The sequence below is a fragment of the Xenopus laevis genome, chromosome 8S, assembly GCF_017654675.1.
Source record: "Xenopus laevis strain J_2021 chromosome 8S, Xenopus_laevis_v10.1, whole genome shotgun sequence".
In the NCBI taxonomy this organism is placed as follows: domain Eukaryota; kingdom Metazoa; phylum Chordata; class Amphibia; order Anura; family Pipidae; genus Xenopus; species Xenopus laevis.
This window is the reverse complement of record NC_054386.1, coordinates 22,113,464-22,140,527: the sequence shown is the minus strand read 5'-3', so window position 1 is coordinate 22,140,527 and position 27,064 is coordinate 22,113,464. Positions and strand designations below refer to the sequence as shown.

Below are 27,064 nucleotides of genomic sequence, written 5' to 3'. Positions count from 1 at the left end.
ACGTCGCTATCTTCTCAGTCAGCGTTCACCTTGCTACCCTTTCTTACTGTATCCACTCGCTGGTACTGTGAGGCCTGTTCTACTAGACACCCGGTAGTCGGACACGGATAATCGTAGCCATGGAAATTGGAACGGAGATCAGCCGCAAAATTCGGGTGTGTTACATGGGCATTTATAGTATTTATTATAGGCAAAGATAACTCAGCAGGCGGGTCACCTTAAGAGCAAGTGTCAGTTCTGCGCGACAGACTTCTGAAGCTCCCCTGTAATAAGCAAATGGTATGAACTCCTGATCCGGGATGTTCTATATAAACTTTCTACTGATACTGGCCTAATGAATCCCCTCACAGTTTAGACCTAAACTACTGATACCAATGTTCCCTCTAATTTCTTGGAGGCAGTATTTATACTTAGGGGAACTTTCTGGTGCGAAATTTTTTTTTTTTTTTTTTTTATAGTTTACCTCAGTGTGCAGTTATATCATACCTCCCAACTGTCCCTTTTTCGGAGGGACAGTCCCTCTTTTGACAGCTCAACCCACAGTCCCTCATTTGTACTGGAAAGTCCCTCTTTTCTCTGCACTGAACAGCCAGTAAAAGAAACAAAATTTCTCACTTAATTGGCTTTTAGCAGAGAGCCCAGAACAGCTAACAGGTGCAAATAAGATACTTTGTAACAATTTTGAGACACAACAACACAGTTTAGATGAGGAGAAATATTTTCAAACTTTCGTAACCTGCCAAATTTTGTAAAACAAACATGGTAATTAGGGGGTGTGGCCACAGAAAGGGGTGTGGTCAGAAATTGCTGTGCTACGTGCGGGAAAATTTTTTTTGTCCCTCTTTTTACTTCCAAAATGTTGGGTGGTATGTTATATGTCAGAAAACTTCTTGCTGAAAGTTAGTTTTGCTACACATTAAAATGTGTTGTCTAATCTGTATTATGAGGATTAGAACACTCAGAAATTAGATTATTTTATGCGTCCTTTAAAGGGGACCCGTCACCCAAAAAAATTATTCAAAATCCTATTTTATCAGATTAGTCAAGGAAAATGAACTATAACTACACTATATAAATTATTTGAATCTTGTTTCCTTCAGTCTGGGATTTCAAAATTATAGCAAGCAGGCAGCAGCCATTTTGTGGACACTGTTATTAAGAAAAGCCTTGTATCATCTCAGAATCTTGTTTGTGCACCAGAATGGGGGACCCAATGTCCATCCCCATGCCCTGACCACACAGTTATATGGTAAAGAGAACTGGGGGAATGTGTGGGGAGCAGTGACATCTAAGAAGTGCTGAATGGAAAGTGAAAGTAATTGTCTGCCCCGCCTCTATGCCACGGGCATAGAGGAGGGGCAGACAATATTTGATTGACAGCTGAGATTTTTAAATGAGCTTACAACAGCTATGAATGCTTAAATAAAAAATAGAAATTGGATTTCATGTTTAATTTGAAAAGGACTTTTATTATACAGATTTTTGTGTCTGGGTGACAGGTCCACTTTAATTCATTGATAACATTGACAGTGGTTAGGGGTGGGGAATTGCAAATCCTGGATGATATCTGCGCATAAGCATTTTATTCCATGCTACTCAATTTATTTACATTTGTTGAGGTTGAAATAAAGGCACCCATCCCTCACAGGAGACAATTAGTGTAAAAAATAAGAATGTACCAGAGCTTTATTCTCATTTAGATATAGAAGAATTGTACTTGTAAAGTAATGTTTCAAACTGATTTATTGAATATTTCTGCAAAAACCCTAATAATCCCTCTCTTCTCTTCCACTTCCTGCTCCCTGAATTCCCAGGCTGTGCAGGGGAGCCGGCGGCTCTCGACTCACTGCACTGTAGGACAGGAACCAATCAGCAGCTAGCAGGACCTGATAGGGAACTGAAGTCTGTCTTTGCTTGTGTGACTGCAGGGCTGTGATTGGCTGTCCCCCTTCTACTGTGCTTCTGGCAGAGACCTTAGGACCAAAATTTGCTCCTTGCATTTCTGTATAGTTGTGCTTTGGGCCGCTCAGTACTAGCTGCCTCGTGTTCTGGAATGACCACAGTTGTAACAATTATCCCAGAGGAACCCTGGAACTCCTGCCACCTCCAATATGGGTGGTAGCACCAGGGTTTCCTACAGTGATCTGCATCAGTCATAGCAGTGCTGACATAATACGGTGCACACATTATTCACATAGCGAATGCTGAATGTCTACTTGCCAGAAGTGATGCCAAGTGGACTTCACACCACGTTAAAGGGGACCCATCACACAAAAAAAATATTCCAAATCCTATTTTATCATGTTAGCCAAACAAAATGAACTTAAATTACACTATGTAAATTATTTGAATTTTGTTTCCATCAATCTGGGAATTCATAATTATAGCAAGCAGCAGGAGCCATTTTGTGAACACTGTTATTAAGGCAAGCTGTGCATCATCTCAGAGTTTTGTTATTGTGCACCAGAATGGGGGACCTGATGTCCATCCCCATGAATTGGCTACACAATTAAATGGTAAAGAGAGAGGGGGAATGAGAGAAGGGGCAGGCAATATTTGATTGACAGCTCACATTTTTAAACGAGTTTACAACAGCTATGAACACTTAGAAAAAAAGAATTTGGATTTCATGTTTAATTTGAAAAGGACTTTTATAATACAGCTTTTTATGTCTGGGTGACGGGTCCACTTTAACAGTAGGTCGCAATTGCATCAGGGGTATCTTCCCCCTGTTCACCACAAAAACACTGGAATTCTCAGGGCAAATGCTGCATTGCGGAAAGAATACATGTCGCTGGCACTTGAAATTGCACTTTGTTACTTGCAGTCTTAAACAATCCCTTTTGTCTGGACTGCGAGCATAGACAGTGGATTTAATGTATCTCTCAGTGAGACACAAGTGTTTTCTGAAAGATCAAGCCAAGCCTAATTTCCTTAGGTGATGTGATATTGTGGGCAGTTTCCTCTGGTGTTCCTGTTTGTGACGCTTACCTTACCCATGGCAGAATGTGTCTTGATTTTTCTAATAATGCTTTTCTTTTTAATCTTGCAGACAGCCATTAAAGGAAAGCTGCAGGAGCTTGGAGCCTATGTTGGTGAGTTATTTTTTTTCATGTTTCTGACATCATTTAGGCTTTCTTACACTACAGAGTCATATTTTTGTGGCGAATAAATGTAATATAATAAATACATTTCTGTTCTAAGTACACAAACAGTCGTATCAAACACATTCCTGCACTTAGCCTTCTGACATTTGTATGAATAAGCATTTAACCATAAGCAGCATCCAATTCTTCAAGGAAAATGTAAATCTACTTTGAGGGTGAAGTTTTCACTTATCAAATTGATGATTTTAGTAACCGTATACCTGGTATCTACCAGGGATTGGAGAGCTCAATATTGAAGGGGTTGTTCACCTTCAAACAACTAGTTGTTTTCCGATAGATCACCAGAAATAACAATGTTTTCTAATTACTTTCTATTTTCTCGGTGTCATGGGTTTTCTAATATTAAAAGTGTCTTTTTTGACCTTCTGAAGCTTCTCTGGGAGGGGAGGTCGCGACCCTGTAAACTATTCTAAATTGATACATTTAGTTGATACATTTCTTTTCTTTGTCCCTTCTGAGCAGAATATCTGGGTTTCATTACAGGCAGCTGTAAGGCCACAATGGGCGTTTTTGGGAGATCTCCCCAAACGCCTTCCCTCACTCTGTGCCGGCTAAAATGAAAAAACGCTTTTGGGCGACTTCGGAAAATAAACTGCCACGTGTGATAAGCGCCGGCGTTTTTTCATTTTAGCCGGCGCAGAGTGAGGGAAGGCGTTTGGAGAGATTGGTCGCCACAAAGACGAGGCGATTAGTCGCCACTGAGAGCAACATCCAAGGGGTTGGTAAGCAACCAGGTGCCTGTCTTTAATCCAGTTACAATTAGCTTCCCTCACGTTGATCCACGGGCCACACAAAGTGGGTCCTTTGGCCACATGTTGTTTGTTTTCTTTACATGATTTTACAAATCTACATGAATGTATTTTTATTTATTTACTAACTATTTATTAACAGATGAAGAACTACCTGATTATATCATGGTGATGGTTGCCAATAAGAAAAGTCAGAAGCAGATGACGGATGACCTGTCATTATTCCTTGGAAGCAACACAACCAGATTCACAACTTGGTACATGTCTAATGACAAATTTCACTGTGTTTGTAACAGTGCAATAGACTTATAATCATAGGAAACAGCTGTATTTTAGAGCACCAGGGTAAAATATTATGTATTATATAAAGTTACCCAAAGGCCCTTCAGTATACTGTGGATCACTAATAATTTAAACTTGTAATTTATTTACACCTTAATAAAATATAATACATTAATATGAAATGCCCAAAAAATGAATTTGGGAATTCGGTTAACATAGAAATGTACTATATACCTGTATATGCTTCATTAGCAACAATATTAACTTCTATACATTGTGTGGCCCATAGTGTGGAGTTTGATAATGCTGAATATTATTAAGGGGACCCCCTAGCACCCCACAGACTAGTCACCATTATATGGAACTATTCAAGTTGCTCTAGCCAGACAGATTGTTTAAATATTTGCTAGACTGCACAGCTTTAATCTATGTACTTAGAAGACAATAGCATGTAGTTGTGTAGATGATATTATTAGGTATAATGTTTCACCTGAATCTTTTCACTAATCATTGTGGGTGTTGCTATAGATTGTGTTTTTTTGTTAACCAAAAACATAGTGGGGGTAGATGCAAGTAGGTATAACTCATAAGTTAGCAGCATTGTCGCATGCCAGAAGTATCACCTGCAATGAACAGTGTTGTGCAAAATAGAAAGTAGCAATCCGTTAAGTGGTCTCTGATTGTCATGGTTTGTGGTAATACTAAAAGGGCCTAGAGTATTCATTTTTTTTATATTGCAAAATACTTTTGCATGGGAACCGTTTGTAATTTAGTGTTTTTAGCTTATTTATATATATATATATATTTTTATATTTCTCCTTTTATTTTAGGCTGCAGGGAGTACTGGATAAACTGCGCTCTGTCACTCCAGGTTTGTGTGGAAAAAATAAATACATTTATATATGTATATAAAATTTGTTTTTTATTTTAAAAAAACTATATTAAAAAGAAAACTGCTATGTTCAAATACAGGTATGGTTATCCAGAATTCTCATGGCCTGGATCTTCATAACCTTAATTCTACTAGAAAACAAATTAAACATTAAATAAACCCTATAGGCTGTTTTCGCTTCCAATAAGGATTAATTATATCTTAGTTTGGATCAAGTAGAAGGTACTGTTTTATTATTACAGAGAAAAAGAAAAAAAAATTTGGTTTCAAATGGAGTCGGCATTCTGTAATTCAGAGCTTTCTGGAGAACGGGTTTATGGAGAACAGATCCCATACCTGTATATGAAAAACTGGGACACAGTGTAAGTAAATAACACATGCATTTGCGTTATTGAAGACAATGATAAAAAAAAAAATAATGCTCTTGTTTTAAGAATAATGCATTGCTTTTCCAGGAGTAAACCCATTATGTACAAAGACCATATACATTTTGAATTTCAGCCTACTAATTGTAATGTATTTGCCATGCTAGTCTGGCTGGATTTATTTGCTATGAGCACAGCATTATACTACATTAGACAGAATATTGTGTGTTTGTATAGTTTAGAGGCTGTAGCTTACCCTCATACTGTATATACTAAATTTGGTAGCACAGCTAGGCTGCATATTGAGCACTGATGCTAATTTGAGTGCTGTATATGGTTTAGATTGTACCCTTTATTTTCATGTTCAAACAGAGTCCAACAGCATGAAGACTTCAGATGCTATTATATTTGAAAGCAGCATGCCATCACTTAAAAGTCTATCCAACAGCAGGGATGATTTGGCGAAAGATGTTCCAACTCTCACAGTCTCCAGCACAAGACATGGAAGATATGATTCATCCACCAGCTCACACGTGCAAGCAACAGGTAGCAGGTAATTAAGCAATCTAGTCATAAATTAGTCCAGTATTAATGATGTCAATTTATGTGATAATTATAAAACTAGTTTAGAGATAAAATTTTTCATTTACTTATGCAAAGACAAAATCCATAGCTTTTTTTGTATAGTGTGTTCTGCTTTCTTTCTGACAGTGGCTCTGTGGCACGCCTGACTTCTGCTGTGAAGCCACTTCGGGAGTTCTCACCTTCTGAAGCAGTCATTGACATTAAACTTGACCTTGATGACCCTTTTAATGAGGACCTTAGTTTAGCCACTGAAATTGCTAATCTATCAAGAAAGAGAACTGCACTGTCTGCTAGTTATAGGACTTTGCGGCCTACTGCAGAAGTGTATAGACCTCCAGGGATCGGGCAACATGCATACCATACAAATGAAAACAACTCCAGCTTGCACAGATTTCCTCAGAGCAGCTTTGTTTCTGGAAGATCGCTTAAGTTACAAAGCAGCATGACTGTTGGATCTTCAAGAATACAGGATGTGAGTGACTTGTCTGAGACCTACAAGACTGCTTTCCGCTTGGCATCTGAAAAATCACTCAGAGAGGTAAATACTTATCCTTGTGAATCAGTAATACAGTAGAACCCCCCATTTTACGTTTTTCAGGGGACCAGGAAAAAATTATGTAAAATCCGTGAAAATTTAAAACAAGGGAAAAGTAACTTTTTCTTCAAGTTCTGAAAGAATATAATCACAGGAGTCCGTTTTACTTTGAGCTACAATATTTACTGTGTTAAGGAGAACTAAACCCTAAAAATAAATAGGGCTTAAAACACAAATAAAAAATGTAAAATGCGGGAAAACTTAAAATCAGGGTACTTAAAGGGATCCTGTCATCGGAAAATCAGTTAATAGTGCTACTCCAGCAGAATTCTGCACTGAAATCCATTTCTCAAAAGAGCAAACAGATTTTTTTATATTCAATTTTGAAATCTGACATGGGGCTAGACATTTTGTCAATTTCCCAGCTGCCCCAGTCATGTGACTTGTGCCTGCACTTTAGGAGATAAATGCTTTCTGGCAGGCTGCAGTTTTTCCCTTTTCAATGTAACTGAATGTGTCTCAGTGGGACATGGGTTTTTACTATTGAGTGCTGTTCTTAGATCTACCAGGCAGCTGTTATCTTGTGTTAGGGAGCTGCTATGTGGTTACCTTCCCATTGTTCTTTTGTTTGGCTGCTGGGGGGAAAAAGGGAGGGGGTGATATCACTCCAACTTGCAGTACAGCAGTAAAGAGTGATTGAAGTTTATCAGAGCACAAGTCACATGACTTGGGGCAGCTGGGAAATTGACTAGCCCCATGTCAAATTTCAAAATTGAATATAAAAAAATCTGTTTGCTCTTTTGAGAAATGGATTTCAGTGCAGAATTCTGCTGGGTGCAGCACTATTAACTGATTCATTTTGGAAAAAAAGTTTTTTCCCATGACAGTATCCCTTTAAAATAAAGGTTTTTATATGCAAAACTGTATTACATTTGTTTTACCTATTGCTTGTGAGACGTCCCATTTGCCTTGCTGCAGCAATCTAGCAACCTAAGTTTAGCTTCTTGTTTGTCTGGGGAACTTAAATATATTAAATGGTTTCTACTTATTATTTTTTCATTTTTTTTAATCTCCTGGTCTTTATCATTTAGGAAGAAACGTCACGAAAAAGGAGACTGCCTGTGGCTAGCTCAGTAGTGAAAGTGAAAAAACTTATCACTGATGAAGAAGAGGTAGAGGAGGAGGGGGAAGAGGATGAAGAGGGTACAGACTGTATATTTCGAACAGCTGGTATTTCTAGCAGTGTGTCTGTACCAGCCAAGCCTGAACGAAGGTAAACAAAACACTACCTTTGTGCTGCATTAAGGTAGTTATACACATGCAGATTTCATGTGAGGGACTGATTTTAGCACAATCAGATAAAATTAGCTACTTATTACATTGATGCAGTGTAAAGGATCGTATTGTTCTGAAAAAATTGTCCTAACAGTTGATCTGGTATAAAAATTGTCAGATAATTTTCAGATAAATGATCTTTCACTGCACATGCCTTTTGCGAAAATAAACAAAGGAACAGTTTGCCGTTGGTCAATATATGTTAGATCTTGTAGCCTACATGCCAAAGATACACCAAAAGTCTCCTCACATATCTGTTACCATGTCTGTTACCATGAACGGGTGAATCGATTGCTCAAACTAATGTTTTTAGCCGATAAGATCGTTTGCAGAATGGAGACACAATCTGTCCGTGTATGGCCAGCTTTACATAGTTAAACAGGATTTTATAGTTTACTGGAAAGCACATTTTTCTTTAGCTCCTTCCTCTGGAAGCTAGGGAGTTAAGTGAACAGATTTAGCTTATTATCATGGTGCACTACAGAAAACATTCCTATTACATATAACTGTTTTTTTTTAAAAATGAGTGGGAAAGTAAATATTACCCTTTTACATCTTTTGTCTTGAATAACCATTTCGTGATGGTCTGTGTGCTGCCTCAGAGATCACCTGACCAGAAATACTACAACTCTGTCTGTAACTGTAACAGGAAGAAGTGTGGAAGCAAAAGACAGATCTCTGTCTGCTAATTGGCTCATGTGACCTAACATGTTTGGTTTGTTTGTGTGCACCATGAATCCTAGGATCCCAGGAGGCGGCCCTTATTTTTTAAAATGGCAATTTTCTATTTATGATTAACCAATGGCACATACTACTTAAAAGTAAATTATTATGAAAATGGTTTATTTACATGAAGCAGGGTTTTACATATGAGCTGTTTTATTCAATATATTTGTATAGAGACCTACATTGTTTGGGGGGTATAGTTTTCCTTTAATCCAGCAGTTGATTTTTTTATGCAGGGAAAGCAAAAACTATTTCTTAAGCTGAACACTTTTTTTTTATCTGGACAAAGTTTATAATATTATAATGTCACCTGATAATGTGAATGCATCTATTCAAGTAATTTTTGAGTGCACTGTTACTAATGGGGAAACCAGATAAAATACATATGGTATATTTTATTGCTTACTTCTCTAATACTGGAAAATAAATTGCTGTACAAATTATTTTTCTTTCCAGACCATCACTTCCTCCCACCAAGCAAGCTAACAAGAATTTAATTCTTAAAGCTATATCTGAAGCCCAAGATTGTATTTCCAAAACAACAAATTATTCTACAGGTAAGATCTCATTTACCTTGAAACTGTTTGTTTATACGATACACATTTCTTTCCTTCTTTGGCTTTGTTTCATTTAAATGTGCTAATGAAAACTGTTCACTAATAGTCATTTAAGCCCTTAGAGGCATTACAACTTTTGCCTATCATTGTACAAAAATGATTTTAAAGAAGCAGTGTTACTTTTAATTCTGAAAATCACAGTATGGTTTTGAGTATTGAGAGAAACTGCCTAGACTACATTGGTGTTGTAATGTGCTGGCAGTTTTATCTTGTTTTTTCCATGAAGTCAAAAAATCAAGCAGTGAGCTGACAACTTGGTAAAATATGCTTTTATGCAGCATATATAAAACAGTTCTATTTCAAGGATCAGATATCCTTTAACATTGTCATATAACTTTTTTAAAGAACACTGATAACTAATATCTTCTGATCTGAGCTTTATATTGTATGTATTTTCTCTCAAGCTGCACCCCAAAAGCAAACCGTACCAGTGATTCCAAGATCACGTCTGCTTCCGGAGGAGGAGCAGCTAATGTTGTTGCAAAATAGATCATCTCTACTTAACTACCCTTCACATTTGCAAGAGCTCCAACATCAGGCAATGCCAGGTAATAAGACACAAAATTTACCTTTCCTATATAAGTATGGGGTCTGAAGCTTCTTAACGCCTACATTTTGGCCTGCTGTTTTTTTTTTTTCAGATTTGAAAAATAAAGCATCTAGTTAACTTCTCAATGCAGCACATCAATTAGATATAGCTCTGAATGCATGGGCAATAATAAGAAACTTTCTTACAGAACTGGACTGCACACTGTTATTTGCCAAAATGCATGCATTGTTTTTGCTTTTATGAAAACCATTAGTTTATAACAGGAAAGGTTCCCCCCCCCCACATGGCTTAATTTTTTTCCTGACTATTTTTTTTTTTTCTGGGGGAGGACAATGAGCACAGGTTATTGAAACCCTTTATAAATTGCAACACCTGCGAAATTAAATGAATAGGTTCAGAACCAGTGACTAGCCCCACATTCAATAACATTTAGCTCAGATCAACACTGTGCTGTATCTGACTTGATAACGATGAACTTTCATTTGGTTTAATGCTCCTTAAAATTGTCAGGAACATTTTTATTCTGAAAAGTTATTGTACAAGTATGGGATCTGTTATCCAGAATGTTTAGAACCTGGGATTTTCCAGATAATGGCTCTTTCTGTCATTTGGATCATGCCCTAAGTCTACTAGAAAATCATGTAAACATTAAATAAACCCAATAAGATGGTTTTGCTTCCAATTAGGATTCATTCTAAATTAGGATTAAGAACAAGGTACTGTTTAATTATTACAGACAATAAGGAAATAATATTGGATTATTCGGCTAAAATGGAGTCTGTGGGAGATGGGCTTTCTGTAATTTGGAGCTTTTTGGATAACAGGTTTCCGGATAACCCATCTCATACCTGTGATGTTTCGGCTGCAGTTCATATATTTTGATGCTTTTGAACACAGGGATTATAAAGTTCATTCCCAATTTTGTGCACTGTGCTTTTAAGTTCATCTTAACCTGCAATATTCATACAAGAACTGCAGGTACTAAAAGCTGCTAACAGGGAAACCGTCTGGGTGTTTTGATGAGCACTTCACAATAAAGGTGATAAACGCCCCATGTGGTACATCCTTTAACTTGGCTATTTTCTTTGGATGTAATTGCTCCCTCTTCCACCCACGAAAATAGACAAAGGGATTTTTTTTTAACATGAAAATTATCAATTAAACAGTACAAGAGAATATTTTTACCTTGGTTTATACAGATAATGTTTAAATTATTTTATCTATAGAAACATGAGCATATTAGACTAAAAAATATGTATTTTCTCTATATTTTTATCAGAACCTCTGCACAAGTTGGATCTACTCTCCAGGCTGCAGCCAAATCTAGAGGAAGAAATAGAACTGCCAAATCCAGGTTTGTATATTGAGTTAAATAATTATATTGCGTTAAATTATCATTTTCATCTTAAAGAACCAACTAATACAACATTTATAACTATTTAATTGATGTAATAAGAAACCTTGGTAAGAAAAAGAAAATATTTGGTGAGGAGGGCTGAAGTGTGTTAAAATGGTCCAATTTATGACAATAAAGTTGTAACTTTCCTCTATTTTACTGAGTAAACAAAGCATCTAAACATAAACTGACAGAACAGGGGAGCAGGAGCTCATATATCTCCTATTAGGGGATGTACTAGTCCTTCACCCACGTAATGACTTCAGAATCCACAGGAGGAAGACAATTGGGGGTCTTTTATCAACACTGGTCAAATTTGCTCATGGGCAGTAACCCATGGCAACCAATCAAATTGCTGCATTCATTGTTCTACTTGCAGCTGGCTTTAAAAAGCTAATCACTGATTGGTTGCTTTAGGTAACTACCCATGGGCAAATTTTCCCAGTGTTGATAAATGAGCCCCAATGTATAGTCAATCTGCATTTTTTTTTCATTTGGACTACTACAGAACGAGTTGCCGCTAATTTAATCTAACATTATCTTATCCTGCAGGCTAATTCCTGCAGGATTTAAATGTTAAAAATATATATATTTTTTTGTAAGGCTATTCAGTGCGAATCATGAAAATATAGAATCTCAAAATCCTTCAAACAAAACACAGGTGGTGATTTGTTTAAGCACCAGATAAGCAGGTGAATAAGGGCAGAACTTATAGCATATAGAAAGATAAAAAATGTTACCTGTACAAGAAAGAAACCATATTAATTTAATAATAATTTTAATAATAATTTATTTTATTAACCAAGAGACCCTGGAAAACGCATTACTTTGTAGGACAAAACTTTGTTTTATTATTACATAGCAGCATAACAGTTCAGCCGAGCTTCTACTAAAGTAGTGCTGTCCTAGAATGCATGATATAGATATATTAAAAATATGAATTGGCAATCCATCAATGTGCCCTGCTGTCAAATACTAATTTTATTATCATACTACTATTATTATTCTTTATATAGCACCAAAATAATCACACACACAAACACTCATCAATTTTATCAGGAATTACCCTGCATGCATGTTTGAGTGCTGAAGGAAACTAGAGAAGTATGAACTCCTAGCAGATAATGCCCTGGTTGGAATTGAGTGCTAATAATTCTGTGGCTGTGCTGTATTATCAATACCAAGAAAAAATAATCAGGAGAGTTGTTGAGGTTAACATAAGTAACACACAAATCACCTTTTCAACATCGTACTATTAATGCAAATTTTATGCTTAATGGTACTTTCCAAAACTGTTCAACATATGGGATGGATAGCAAATGAAAAAAGTATTCGTTTTAATTCAAACCTACTGACCTTTTGGTTTCTAGTGAACTCAGAGGAAGCAGAAATTCTGAGACCACTGGATAGCAGATCCTTTATTTTGAAAAGGCCTAAACTATCTAAGGAACCATCTCCACAAATCCAGAACAATTCTGTCTCTCCTCCTTGCCCAGCTCAGCCTCTGCCAGGGCGCATGATTCAGCCAAGGTAAGACTTTCAAATAAAAAAGGATTTGAAGCAGTCTGTCCATGCTCAGCAAATCAAATTTAACTGAACTGGAGAGCTCTTGTATGGACGAATGGTCAAAAAAACCACCATCCAGAATCCAGACACTCATCAAATGCTATAAGAGGTGTCTCGAGGTTGTTAAATTTGCAAAAGGAGACTCAACTGAGTATCGATGTAATATCTCTGTTGGGGTGTCCAAATTTATGCACCTGTCTAATTTTGTTATGATGCTTATTGCATATTTTTTATTAATCCAAAAAACGTTGTCACTGCTGAAATACTACCCTTTCCATAAGGCGTGTTCTATTTTAAAAGGAAATTGCTACTTTGAAAGCTCAGCCAATGATAAACAAAACTCCAAAGAATTAAAAGGGGTTCCCAAACTTTTTCATGACTGTATATTTTAGTTTAAATCAAGAACTGTACAAGGTACTGTTTTATTATTATTATTATAGAGAAAATGGAAATCATTTTTAAAAATGTGGATTATTTGATCATAATGGAGTCTATGAGAGACGGCCTTTCCGTAATTCGGATCTTTCTGGATAACGGGTTTTAGGATAATATATCCCATACCTGTATAGTGCAGATGTAATAAAAAGGAATGACCCCATACACACTCCCTGCAACAGTATCAATGTTTCTCATGTTGATGTGGCACATTTCACATTTCACTTTAAAGTTTGACCACAGAACTCTATATTGGTCTTTTATGATCACAAACCCTTCCCACTCACGACGTATCTGGCTTGCTGAGTCATTTGTTTAAAACAACCGTTTAATTTATTTTTTATGTTACTGCAGGGAAGCACCGACATATGAGAAACCTGCAAGCCCCAAGTTTATTGTGACTCTAGATGGGGTGCCCAGTCCACCTGGTTATATCTCGGACCAGGAAGTAGATGAGTCAATGTGTTATACTGAGCAAGGAGAAACTTGTGTAGAACAACTCGGTGTTGTTGCAAGGCCTGAGCAGAACTATCCAATGCAGCTTGTTACTGAGCCTCTATGCACCAATGATGGTAAGTTTGCTACAACTTTAATACCTAGAGGGTGATTTATCAGTGTTCACCATCTAAATGATCGCAAGTTCATGTAGAAGTAAATGGGAGCTGCCTATGGCAATTTACTTTTACAGCAGATTGAAAATGTTAGGGTAAAAGTTCCAGCTATTTGAATTTTTCTCAATTTTTTTTTCTAAATAAGCATTCAATTTATTTTTTTCAAATTAGAGTTTATTTGAAGTAGAATAACCTCTAACCGACAGTAGCGGCATTTGGTCAGGAAGGAGTTTTTCAAGATCGATCATAGAAAACAAACAAGCCTATACGATCTATATGCTCTCACATTAATTACCAGTAATATCAAAAAGAAATTTGTTGGTATAGATCAAAAAAAAAAAACCCAAAGCAAATAAACTTTAAAATTGCAATGTCTTTATTAACTAAATACCTTACCGAATTTCCGCTTGCACTTTTGCGCTCCTCATCACAAAGCGATTGGGTGATCCTTCATGCGGAGCTCAATTTCTCCTCCCTGCCTTCCTTTAGAAGATAGCCAGGGAGGAGAAATCGAGTGCCGCACGATGGATCATTGCCGTGTCGCCTTTTCTGAAGAGGTGCGGAAGCAGAGTTTCGGTAAGTTATTTCTTAATAAAGGCTTTGCGATTTTAAAGTTTAATTTGTCTTGGTGTTTTTTTTTATGCATACTAACGAATTTTTTGAAAAATTTTTTTTTGATTATACTGGTCCTTTAAACAATTTCTGTCTTTACAGTAGTGATGGAAAATACAAGTAGTGGTACCAAGGAGAAAATTAGAGAGCGCTGCAAATATTGGCCTGCCTGTAAAAATGCTGACAGCTGTGCATATCATCATCCAACATCTCCATGCAAGTAAGTCCTAGATTATTTATAAAGTGAACTGTAAAATCAATTCTATTTTAAACCGGTAATGATCTCAATGGTAATGTAATAGCAATAAGCACAATAAGCTTTACAGAGCTTGTTAGTTTTTATAGTGTTATTTCTCTGTATGAATTACAATAGCACATGCTCAGTAAATACCTTTGAAAAGTTAACAGACTAGAGGTGCCTTACAACTTTTTGTTCTTATGTCTTATTTTTTGGGAAGCATTTCAAGTACAGTATAGTTCATGGATAATGGTTACGACTAGAAAACTGTTATATGCCCTAATCCTGAAAAGTCCATCGTCCTGCTAAACTATATCAACTCGTTTTTTTTTGATCTGTGGTTTTAAAGATGTGTAAATTAGCCTTAATTTGGGTTTGTACAGACAGCTTGCAATCCCATAAACAAATGCAAAGATGTACTTTTGTGTTTGGAATCTTACCTACAGTATATTTACCATCTTAAAGGACATGTAAAGCCTACATTTTTAAATTTGGCACATCTCCCCCACCCAAACGACGTTATTTGTGCTGCATATATATTCCCTCCATTTGACAGCATCATTACATTTCCCTAAAACAGCATCTTTCACCTGGGGGCCATTTTCCCTCTGACACATCATTAGTGCATTTATATCTGCCAACCGCACATATACGATGTAAAGCTTATGCAATTAAAGAAGACAAGTTCTGCTTGAATTGAGCACTAATTGCAGTGGAGGGTGTGTTTATTAATCTGAGTTGAGAAGAACTGAGCATGCTTATGAGCCAACAGCCAAAGGAAATTCCAGAGGGAGGGGGCAGAGGTGGTTAGAGGAGCAGAAGGAATCCTAAGTGATTAATGGGATGCTGCAGCCTTACTGTTAACCTTTGAACATCCAGAGTGGCAGCTATTTAGAGTTTTCAAAGAGGCGCTTTAGTGATTACATTTTTGCGTGGGGAAGTTTACATGTCTTTTAAGTTATTTATATTGAAGCAGCAGATTTCCCAAGTCAAACTTATGTTGCACAGGATCTGTTTGTCGGTTGGTTTGAAGCATGATTAATTTTTATCACCTTTCATTTGCACAGATCCTTTCCTAACTGCCGGTTTGCAGACAAATGTTTCTTCATTCACCCAAACTGTAAATATGATGCAAAGTGTAAAAAAGCAGACTGCCCCTTCACGCACGCCAGCAAACGGTTTCCAGTGCCACCAGTAAAACCAGGTGATTTTGGATTTTTTAAAGGAATCGCTATTCAGTATCTGCATCTAGAACACCGTCCCAGCAGCCTGTCCATTTACTCACATAGCAAATGTATTGCTGTGCAACCCCTAAAATCAGGAATATTGTTATTTGCTTTTGTAATATGACAGTTGCATACCATCCATCCTAAATCACTTTCTAAAGGCAGCCATACAAGGGGCGGAGCAGGTACGCTCTCCATCCATTCAATCCATGGGAGGTTTCACTATATCTGTTTCATAAGATACCATATAGTGGGGTGATTTGTTTTCTTTGCTCACCCATAAGTACTACATACAAGTCAGACAGGGTGCAGTACTAAATTCCCAAGTCCATAGGAAGATTTCTTGCAACTTTTCCTTTGCGTTCTCAGGGATAGTTAGGGGTTTTTTCTAAATTTGAACCTAAAAATAGTTAAATAATTTGCCAATTTGTTGCCTTGTAGAACTGGCCAGTATTGCATAGCCGTGTATTCATTTTTCTCCATTGATTGCTAAACCCTTCGTTTTGCAGGATGAATTAATGTATTCATTTGAGGTAGAAAGTATTGAGCTGGGAGGCTTGAGTATTCTATGCAAAATCAATCCATAGTTTTTAGGGATGCACCGAATTCAGGATTCTGTTTGGGATTCGGCCTTTTTCAGCAGAATTCAGATTCGGCCGAATTCTCCTGCCACGCCGACCAAATCCGAATCCTAACTTGCATATGCAAATTAGGGGCGGGGAGGGAAATCTGGTGACTTTTTGTCACAAAACAAGGAAGTAAAAAATGTTTTCCCCTTCCCACCCCTAATTTGCATTTGTAAATTAGGATTCGGTTCAGTATTGGCCAAATCTTTTGCAAGGGATTCGGGGGTTCATCTGAATCCAAAATAGTGGATTTGGTGCATCCCTAATAGTTTTCAGAGAGATTATGCTAGCATTGCATGCTTCATTCATTGATTAACCAGCCAATTGCTCTCTTGGACAGTTTATTAATCTTGTTCTTCCTTTACATATGCACATTTGCTAAATATAATGGAAACGTCAGATTTTTTTTTTTTGCAACTTTAAAGTTATATTGACCGAGCAACTGTTTGTTTGTCTTGAAATGTTATAATGTTCTCCTCTCTCTCTTATCTTGCTGAACGTTTTCTCCTTTATGGTCCTTAAAGGACCAGTAACATCAAAATTTTTTTTAAAAGAATTCGTTAGAATACAACGAAAAAAAACACCAAGAGAAATAAAATCTTAAAATAGCAAAGCTTTTATTATGAAATAACTTACAGAAATTCTGCTTCCGCTCCTCTACAAAAAAGGCGACACGGCGACCATCTATACTGCGGCGCTTGATTTCTCCTCCCTGGCTATTCTAGTGACAGTGTTTCCTCTGCCCCCATCTCCTTTTGCAGCTCTCTGTGCCGAAACCCCTTCCTGCGCTGCGATATCAGTCGGCAGCTGCGAGTGTTGCAAAGAAACAGGACTTCTTCGCCAGCCTGGATGAGACCCTATTGGCCCGAGCAGAAGCATTCGCTGCAGTTGACATCGCCGTTTCCCAAGGCAAGAGCCATCCCTTCAAGCCAGATGCCACGTACCATACTATGAACAGCGTGCCATGCTCCTCCAACACCACCGTGCCACTCGGACATCACCAGCACCATCAGGTGCTGGAGCCCGGGGACCTCCAGGAACACGTCACCTCCACGTCCCTAGCATTGATGGCCAGTACCGGACATGAAGGAGTCAGCGGCGGCGAAGGAGGTGGAGGGGCAGGAGTTGGTGGCGGAGGCTTGATCTCTACCTCGGCAGATCCGCACAGCCACATGCACGGACTGAGCCACCTTTCCCACCAGGCAGCCATGAACATGACCTCTGCCCTTCAGCACCCTGGACTGTCACCCCTAGTTTGCTCCTCCGCTACTTGAATCGCTCAGCAAAGGCTTCCAACTCGCGCGGGTCAGTCTCTGAGTCGCAGACACCTAGCCTGCCGAAGCCACCTGCCCCCCATTGCAGTGATGAGTGGCGACCATGCTAGGGACAGGGAGGTGACATGTTCCAGGAGGTCCCCGGGCGAAAGCACATGATGTTGGTGATGGTGAGGGCCGAGTGGCACGGTGGTGCTATTCTACTTCAGTTTGCTCCGCAAGATCCGTTCCAGGACTGTAAGTAAAGGGAGTCTTGTGTGTCTGTGACTCAGAGACTGACCCGCGCGAGTTGGAAGCCTTTGCTGAGTGATTCAAGTAGCGGAGGAGCAAACTAGGGGTGACAGTCCAGGGTGCTGAAGGGCAGAGGTCATGTTCATGGCTGCCTGGTGGGAAAGGTGGCTCAGTCCGTGCATGTGGCTGTGCGGATCTGCCGAGGTAGAGATCAAGCCTCCGCCACCAACTCCTGCCCCTCCACCTCCTTCGCCGCCGCTGACTCCTTCATGTCCGGTACTGGCCATCAATGCTAGGGACGTGGAGGTGACGTGTTCCTGGAGGTCCCCGGGCTCCAGCACCTGATGGTGCTGGTGATGTCCGAGTGGCACGGTGGTGTTGGAGGAGCATGGCACGCTGTTCATAGTATGGTACGTGGCATCTGGCTTGAAGGGATGGCTCTTGCCTTGGGACACGGCGATGTCAACTGCAGCGAATGCTTCTGCTCGGGCCAATAGGGTCTCATCCAGGCTGGCGAAGAAGTCCTGTTTCTTTGCAACACTCGCAACTGCCGACAGATATCGCAGCGCAGGAAGGGGTATCGGCACCAAGAGCTGCAAAAGGAGATGGGGGCAGAGGAAACACTGTCACTAGAATAGCCAGGGAGGAGAAATCGAGCGCCGCAGTATAGATGGTCGCCGTGTCGCCTTTTTTGTAGTGGAGCGGAAGCAGAATTTCTGTAAGTTATTTCATAATAAAAGCTTTGCTATTTTAAGATTTTATTTCTCTTGGTGTTTTTTTTCGTTGTATTCTAACGAATTCTTTTAAAAAAAATTTTGATGTTACTGGTCCTTTAAAGGGATACTGTCATGGAAAAACATGTTTTTTACAAAATGTATCAGTTAATAGTGCTACTACAGCAGAATCCTGCACTGAAATCCGTTTTTCAAAACAAGAAATGGATTTTTTTTATATCTAATTTTAAAATTTGCTATGGGGCTAGACATTTTGACATTTCCCAGCTGCCCTCAGGTCATGTGACTTGTGCTCTGATAAACTTCAGTCACACTTTACTGCTGCACTGCAAGTTGGAGTGATGTCATTACCCCTCCCTCCTACAAGCTGCTGTAATGTAAATAGAGCCTTGTCTGCTGAGCCTGTCAATTGAACAATTGGCAGGAATCAAGATAAGCTCCCACTGACACCACTTCAGAAGGACTGAAATCCTGCATACAAACATATAAATAATAATATAGTGCCTGTGATCACTGCCCCCACTTACGTTTCAAAAATAAATAAATATATATATATATACACACACACAATTCATTTTGGGCACTGGAAAAAATATTTTATATAGATAGTTTATTATATTTGTTTACACAAAAATGAATGGCAGAAACACAGGAGTACACTCCCAGGACTGATGACAGGGAATAGAAAAAAAGGATAAAATAAGGAGGACATACTTGAAAACCAAGAAAACTTAGGAGGAAGTCTAGGAAGGGTTAAAATGGCTCAGGAGAAAGGAGGCAGTAAGTAGTTAATGAAAAAAGAAGTATTGCAGGTAGGAAAGGAGCAAGGTCTGTGTGAGGTGGATAGCAGAGGGAACTCACAGCTCCTTTACCTCATCTAGTAACCAGTAAAACAAACTAGGAAGGCAGCAAGGAGAGAAAGTTCCCCCCTCCAAAGGAAAGCAGAGAACAAACTTACAGAACAGCAGGAGCTTTGATAGTGTCTGTGGGAGGAGGGGCTGCTAGTGCAGCTGTAGAGCAGAACGTAGGAAAGTGAAAGTAATTGCTTCCCTGCAAACCATGTGACGTCTCTCCTCCAAACAACACACGCATGGGCAGAGAGGGGAGGGGGAGTGTACAGCTAGATTCTCATGTCGTAGTGCGACCTGGCTTTTCATTACAGAGTGGCTGCCTCCAAGCACACAGGTAATGCTGTGCCTGCTGTTAGAGCAGCACAGGATGAATGTGTAATGAGCAGAAATGGAAGCCCCCATGACAAAATACAAACTAAAATAACTTATGCATGGATTTGTGGATTAACATTTTATTTGCCAGACAGTGTTTATGGATGTGTGTTTTTTATAAAAATGCAATAAAATTTTTTTTTTAAAATGATGACAGATTCCCTTTAATGATCCTCAGCATGCCAAGTTGAAAATAGAAATCAGTTCAATTTACCACATTATAGAACTATGAAGGGCTTTAGTGTTTCATGACCTGTATTTAGTCTTTAGAGCTTTCTGAATATTTCAAATAATGGACGTTATTATACAATATATACACCTGTCTCTATTATACAGTTGTGTTCAGAATAATAGCAGTCCGACATCACTCACCAGATCAATCCCTGTTTTTGGTAGAAATGACATGTCTACATGGCAAATAGTTTACTAATTTTAATAGCAATTACAAATAATATTATCTTGTTACAAATAACAGCAGTGTGGAGTTCAATTAATGAGGTCAATCATTCTGTGAAAAAACAGGTGACAATTGTGGCCATTATTTAAGGAGGTAAGGCAGCAAATGTTGTTGTTCCAGACATTGTTCAGAAGAACAGCAAACTTTGATTAAAAAGTTATTTGGAAAGGGGAAAACATGAAGAAGCACAGAAAATAATAGGCTGCTCGGCTAAAATGGTCTCAAATGCTTCAAAATAGCAACCAAAACCTGAAAGATGTGGAAGAACAGAAGCCGACTATTTAAATGGATAGAAGAATAGCCAAAATGGCAAAGATTCAGCCAATAATCATCTCCAGGAAGATCAAAGAAGGTCTAAAGTTACATGTGAGTAATGTCACAATTAGAAGACGCCTGTGTGAAGCCAAGCTATCGGCAAGAAGCCCCTGCAATGTCCCATTGTTGAAAAAAAGACGTGTTGAAGAGGGAACAATTTGCCAAAGAACACATTGACTGGCCTAAAGAGAAATGGCACAAATTTTGTGGACTGATGAAAGCAAGATTGTTCTTTTTGTGTCTAGGGGCAGCAAACAGCTTGTCAGACGACCCCCACACACTAAATTCAAGACACAGTACAGTGTGAAGCATGGTGGCACAGGGAATGTTTCTTATGCTAGTGTTGGGCCTATTTATCACATACCAGGGATCATGGATCAGTTTCAATACAAGAGGTGGGGGCGGAGTTTGCCTGCTAACCAAGATGGCCGCTTGAGAGGAGCGCTCCATCATTAAGGAGAGTGGAATAATGGAGAAATAAGAGAACATTTCCCACAAACTCTATAATCTTACAGATCAGCATCGATTAAATGAGGGGGGCCAAGAAAACGAACAAGAAACAACAGAAAGCAGTCACCGCTTTCTTTAATCTGGCTTCACCTAAAGCTGCACGCGAGAACGCTGACACCAGCGCCATCTTGGATTTACAACGCAGCCCAAGAAAGGCAGCACTGGTGATCATGGCAGATAAGACTTCGGAGCAGGCACCGGCTACAGCAGCCCCGATTAAAGAAAAGCTTCAGAAAATGAAGCACACCCTGCGGAATGACATTAAACAACTTACCGATGATCTCAAGAAAGACATCAGAGACCTGGGCAACCGCACGGCACATTTGGAAGACAAAATGCGTGAATTTGCAGAAGCCCATAATGAGCTAGCGGACACCCAAAGTAAGACCCAGATAGAAATTGAGCACCTTTCGACAAGGTGATAGACCTGGAGGATAGATCCCGTAGGAACAACCTACGGTTTAGAGGTATCCCAGAGTCTGTAATTCCCTAGAGACTTGGAACAGCATATCACTGCTCTACTCAAAGCAGTGTTACCAGACTTATATGCCCTTGAATTGGCAATCAACTGCATACATAGAATTCCAAAACCCAGGGCAGCTCCTGATAATGCACAGCTGTTATTCTAAACTCAACTGCAACTTGCGTGTTTCATGTAGCTAATACTGTACCTTCTAGGAATAGCTCTTGTTTTCCCCCCAGATACTTTAGATTTAAAAGGATGCATTGTTCTTTCAGTTTCCACCACCTCCTCTTCACATCCTTCCTCCCAGCCATGCCGGTACTTCCCTGCTTGCAAGAAAACAGACTGCTCTTTCTACCACCCAAAGGTAAGAGATTGGTTTTATTATTAAATGGGACACTTAGGGGCATATTTATCAAAGGTCGAATTTCGAATTGAAAAAACTTCTAAATTCGAATTCAAAAAGACCAACCGAAATTAAGTCGAAGGTTTTTTTATAGGTCGATTAGGTCCGTTTTTGATTGAGTAGGTCCCTATTCGGCCGAACTAGAATCATGCGAATCAAAGTAATAGGGCGTTTGATCGAATTCGATTAGAAGTTTTTCCCCCAAAAAAACTGATACATGATAAATTTCGATATTCAAATTTTTTTAATTTTTTTCAAATTGAATTTGGACTATTCCCTAGTTGAAGTGCACAAAAATAGCTTGAAATTCTAATTTTGTTCATTCGAAAATTCACCTCGACCTTTCATAAATCTGCCCCTTAATTGTGGAAGATAAACGTGTATACTTTTGAAAAATGTAACTCATTGTTATGCCACACAGCTGGAGATAGGACAAATATACTGTTGTGGTTTTTTTTTGTTTCTTTTTAACAAATAAAATCAGTGCTGTGAATAAATCTCTTTGCAGCAGAAGTGTGCTGCTATTGATTGTATACAAGCACCATCACACTGTCTTTTACTGGATCTTCAGTGTTTTGTGGATATTAAACTCTTGCTTTTGTTTTCCTACTTTTAGCACTGCCGTTTTAATACCCAGTGCACACGACCCGACTGTAAGTTCTACCATCCTGCAGTTTCTGTACCTGCTCGGCACACTTTAAAGTGGACACGTGCACAAGCCAGGTGGGTGTTTGGCTGTAGTTAAAGGGATACTGTCATGGGGATAAAAACGCATCAGTTAATAGTGCTGCTCCAGCAGAATTCTGCACTGAAATCCATTTCTCAAAAGAGCAGACAAATCTTTTTATATTTAATTTTGAAATCTGACATGGCACTAGACATATTGTCAGTTTCCCAGCTTCCCCCAGTCATGTGACTTTTGTGCTGATAAACTTCAGTCACTCTTTACTGCTGCACTGCAAGGTGGAGTGATATCACCTCCGCCCCCCCAGCAGCCTAACAATATAAAAATGGGAAGGTAACCAGATAGCAGCTCCCTAACACAAGATAACAGCTGCCTGGTAGATCTAAGTACAACACTAAATAGTAAAATCCAGGTCCCACAGCGACACATTCAGTTACATTGAGTAGGAGAAACAACAGCCTGCCGTGAAGCAGTTCCATCCTAAAGTGCTGGCTCTTTCTGAAAGCACATGACCAGGCAAAATGACCTGAGATGGCGCCTACACACCAATATTACAACTAAAAAAATAAACTTGCTGGTTCAGGAATGAAATGTTATATTATAGAGTGAATTATTTGCAGTGTCAACCGTGTCATTTAGAAATAAAAACAACATCATAAAAATCATGACACAATCCCTTTCAGATATTTTGTTTCATTTGTGGGTTTGGTTATATCCCAGCCTTTTTTTTCTAATTATACAGAATTTGGATTAAGACAGACTTTTGTGTTGGAATTTCATATTTAACTGAATCCTAAAATTGTGATTTTTGTGTACAGGTATGGGATCCATTATCCAGAAAGCTCAGAATTACAGAATGGCTGTCTCCCGTAGACTCCATTTTATCCAAATAATCCAGATTTTAAAATGTTCCTTTTTCTCTGTAATAATAAAACAGTATCTTGTACTTGATCCCAACTAAGATATAATTAATCCTTATTGAAAGCAAAACCAGCCTATTGGGTTTATTTAATGTTTAAATTAATTTCTAGTAGACTTAAGGCATGAAGACACAAATTACAGAAAGATCCGTTATCCGGAAAACCCCAGGTCCCGAGCATTCTGGATAACAGGTTCCATACTGTAATGTATTTATTTGTTAAAGGGGTTGTTCGCCTTTAAGTTAACTTTTAGTATTGTTTTTAGTTTTTTATAAAAGGTTTTTTGAGTTATTTTGCTTTTTATTCAGCAGCTCTTGATTTGGCATTTTAAGCAGTCTGGTAGCTAGGGTCGAAATTACCCTAGCAACCATGCATTGATTTGAATAAGAGACTGGAATATGAATAGTGGAGGCCTGAATAGAAAGATGAGTAATAGAAATTAGCAATAACAATAGATTTATAGCCTTACAGAGCATTTGCTTTTTAGATGGGGTCAGCGACGCCCGTTTGAAATCTCTAAAGAGTCAGAAGAAAATGGCAAATAACTATAAAAAAAAATATAATGAAAACCAGTTGAAAAGTTGCTTTGAATTGGCCGTTCTATAACATGCTAAGGGCAGAGACGCACTCCGATTCGGGAAGATTAGCCGCCCGGTGACAAATCGCATCTTCTTCAGGGCGACTAATCCGACTGTGTGTCTCTGCCCTAAAAGTTGCCTTAAAGGTGAACCACCCATTTAACATCGAAATAAATAACTTCTGCTATGACGAAGATGCAAATGAAAAAATCTGTTCAAGGAAGGAGCGTTGACTAAATTAGATACAAGCTAATTGTGTAATGAAAGTAAATGCCATTTTAATGTTCCAATATGCATTAAAGAGATACTGACACCAGAAATTAACCTTTTGTTTTAAATCTATCATAACCATATCTTTGCATGCAATTTATAATTTTGAAATAAAAGCATTTGCAGGTTAGAGTGGACCTGTCACCCAGACACACAAAGCTGTATAATAAAAGCTCATTCCAAATTAAACATGAAATCCAATTAAAATTTTGTATTAAAGCATTCATAGCTGCTGTAAGCTCATTTAAACATCTCCGCTGTCAATCAAATATTATCTGCCCCTCCTCTATGCCTTAGGCATAGAGGCGGGGCAGACAATTACTTTCACTTTCCATTGAGCACTAGATGTCACTGCCCTCCCCACATTCCCCTGTTCTCTTCACCATTTAATTGTGTAGCCAGGGCATGGGGATGGACATCAGGTCCCCCATTCTGGTGCACAAACAAGATTCTGAGATGATACAAGACTTGTCTTAATAACAGTGTCCACAAAATGGCTCCTGCCTGCTTGTTATAATTATGAATTCCAAGACTGATGGAAACAAGATTCAAATGATTTATATTGTGTAATTAAAGTTCATTTTGCTTGACTGATGTGATAAAATAGGATTCTGAATAATTTTTTTGGGTGACGGGTCCCCTTTATGAAGGGAGAGTCAGGTTGGCAACTTCAAATAATAATTACTTACAAAAACAAATCTCTCAGCACAAAACAACCAACATGAACTATAGGTAATTTGTGTATATTCATATTTTGAAGATTCGGCCGAACCAAATGCGAATCCTAATTTGCATATGCAAATTATGGGAGGAGAGGGAAATCCCATGACTTTTTGTCACAAAACAAGGAAGTAAAAAATGTTTTCCCCTTCCCACCCCTAATTTGCATATGCAAATTAGGATTTGGTATTCGGCCGAATCTTTCGTGAAGGATTCGGGGGTTTGGCCTAATCCAAAATAGTGGATTCGGTGCATCCCTAATTACAAATTATCACTTGGTTCAAAGTTATTTGTAAATGTCATTGACTATTAAAAGCAGTATTTTTGTCCCCTTTTATCCTCTGCACTCACTCCTGGCTCCAACTCTTTAAAGTTGTTTGGATTTTGTCCTCCTGCAGGTCAATTATCTGGATTCTTTCATTTGTTTGAGGAGTCAGACCCAGCAGTGCAGAGAATAGAAGCAGCCAGACAAATAACTGCTTTCAGTATTCTGCAGAAATGCTTTTTGGCGAACTTCCACGTTGCGGAAATTGCGGGGGCCCAGTGACTTTAACACTGGCGTCAAAATTGACGCAATCGACTTTTTCGGACGCCGGCATCAATTTTCAAGTTTCACAAATTTTTCACAGTTTAGCGAATTTTGTGGGAAATTCGCAAATTTTTCGCCGTTTACCGAATTTCGTGGGAAATTTGTGAATTTTCTGGCAAAACGGGAGAAATTCACCCATCACTATTTGTAGACCTTCCCTAACATAGACAACATAACAATTTGTTAAAAGTCCTTACATTCTTTGCTTATATATTTGTCCTTTCTCTCACCAGCGACTGATTTTGTTCCACTAGACTGAAGATGTTGCTCTTTCTGGGGCATTTATTGTGTGACAGCTGAAGCCATGAAGACTCCCTCGAAAGGCAAAAAACAACTCCCTTTGGCTCCTTACTGAAGACACTGTTTTTTTCTTGTTTTCTTTGACTGCACCTCCATTTTGCTTTTATGGGTTTTAGACTTTGTTTTAGTTACACTTTGGATTGTAAAATCTATTTTTTGTAATGTATTTAGAATGGTTTTATATGCTGCTGAATGGGAAATCCTTGTCATGTTTTTAGAACAAGGACTTTTTCCTCCAACTTTTTAAAACCATTAAAGCCTTATGTTGTTGAATTCTGCAGAATACAATTATTTCAACACACGCCTGTTATTTTTTATAGTTTGTTACTCTTGAGTGGACCACTACACTTGTCCAGCATCTGTGTGTGTGATCTGTTGTCTTAGATTACTCTCATATACAGGGAAGACATTATCCAAGCTTAATAATCATGTATAATGTACCTGGGTATGGTCTGCTTAAAATACATAGGTAGGTAGGTTGCTCCAGTCATTAAAGGAGAACTAAACCCTAAAAATGAATGGCTACAAATGCCATATTTTATATAGTTACATAGTTAAATTGGGTTGAAAAAAGACAAAGTCCATCAAGTTCAACCCCTCCAAATGAAAACCCAGCATCCATACATACACCCCTCCCTACTTTTAATTAAATTCTATATACCCATACCTATACTAACTATAGAGCTTAGTATCACAATAGCCTTTGATATTATGTCTGTCCAAAAAATCATCCAAGCCTTTCTTAAAGGCATTAACTGAATCAGCCATCACAACATCACCCGGCAGTGCATTCCACAACCTCACTGTCCTGACTGTGAAGAACCCTCTACGTTGCTTCAAATGAAAGTTCTTTTCTTCTAGTCTAAAGGGGTGGCC

General features: G+C 38.5%; 1 protein-coding gene across 3 annotated transcripts; it reads left to right on the top strand.

Moving 5' to 3' along the window:
- Positions 1-26,489, top strand: zc3h14.S (zinc finger CCCH-type containing 14 S homeolog). 3 transcript variants are annotated; one of them, XM_018231792.2, is made up of 17 exons: positions 1-155; positions 3,053-3,095; positions 4,059-4,173; positions 5,029-5,069; positions 5,828-6,008; positions 6,167-6,578; positions 7,667-7,848; positions 9,093-9,193; positions 9,658-9,801; positions 11,083-11,157; positions 12,570-12,729; positions 13,555-13,772; positions 14,529-14,643; positions 15,729-15,865; positions 21,996-22,087; positions 22,743-22,849; positions 26,122-26,461. In XM_018231792.2, the coding sequence occupies exons 1-17, from the start codon at positions 120-122 to the stop codon at positions 26,126-26,128; spliced, it is 2,166 nt and encodes a 721-aa protein (XP_018087281.1). In that variant the 5' UTR covers positions 1-119; the 3' UTR covers positions 26,129-26,461. The 3 variants fall into 3 exon arrangements, with proteins under 3 accessions (XP_018087281.1, XP_018087280.1, NP_001121296.1); XM_018231791.2 differs by having other exon boundaries at positions 14,526-14,643; NM_001127824.1 differs by having other exon boundaries at positions 111-279; positions 14,526-14,643; positions 26,122-26,489.
- The last annotated feature ends 575 nt before the right edge of the window (positions 26,490-27,064 follow it).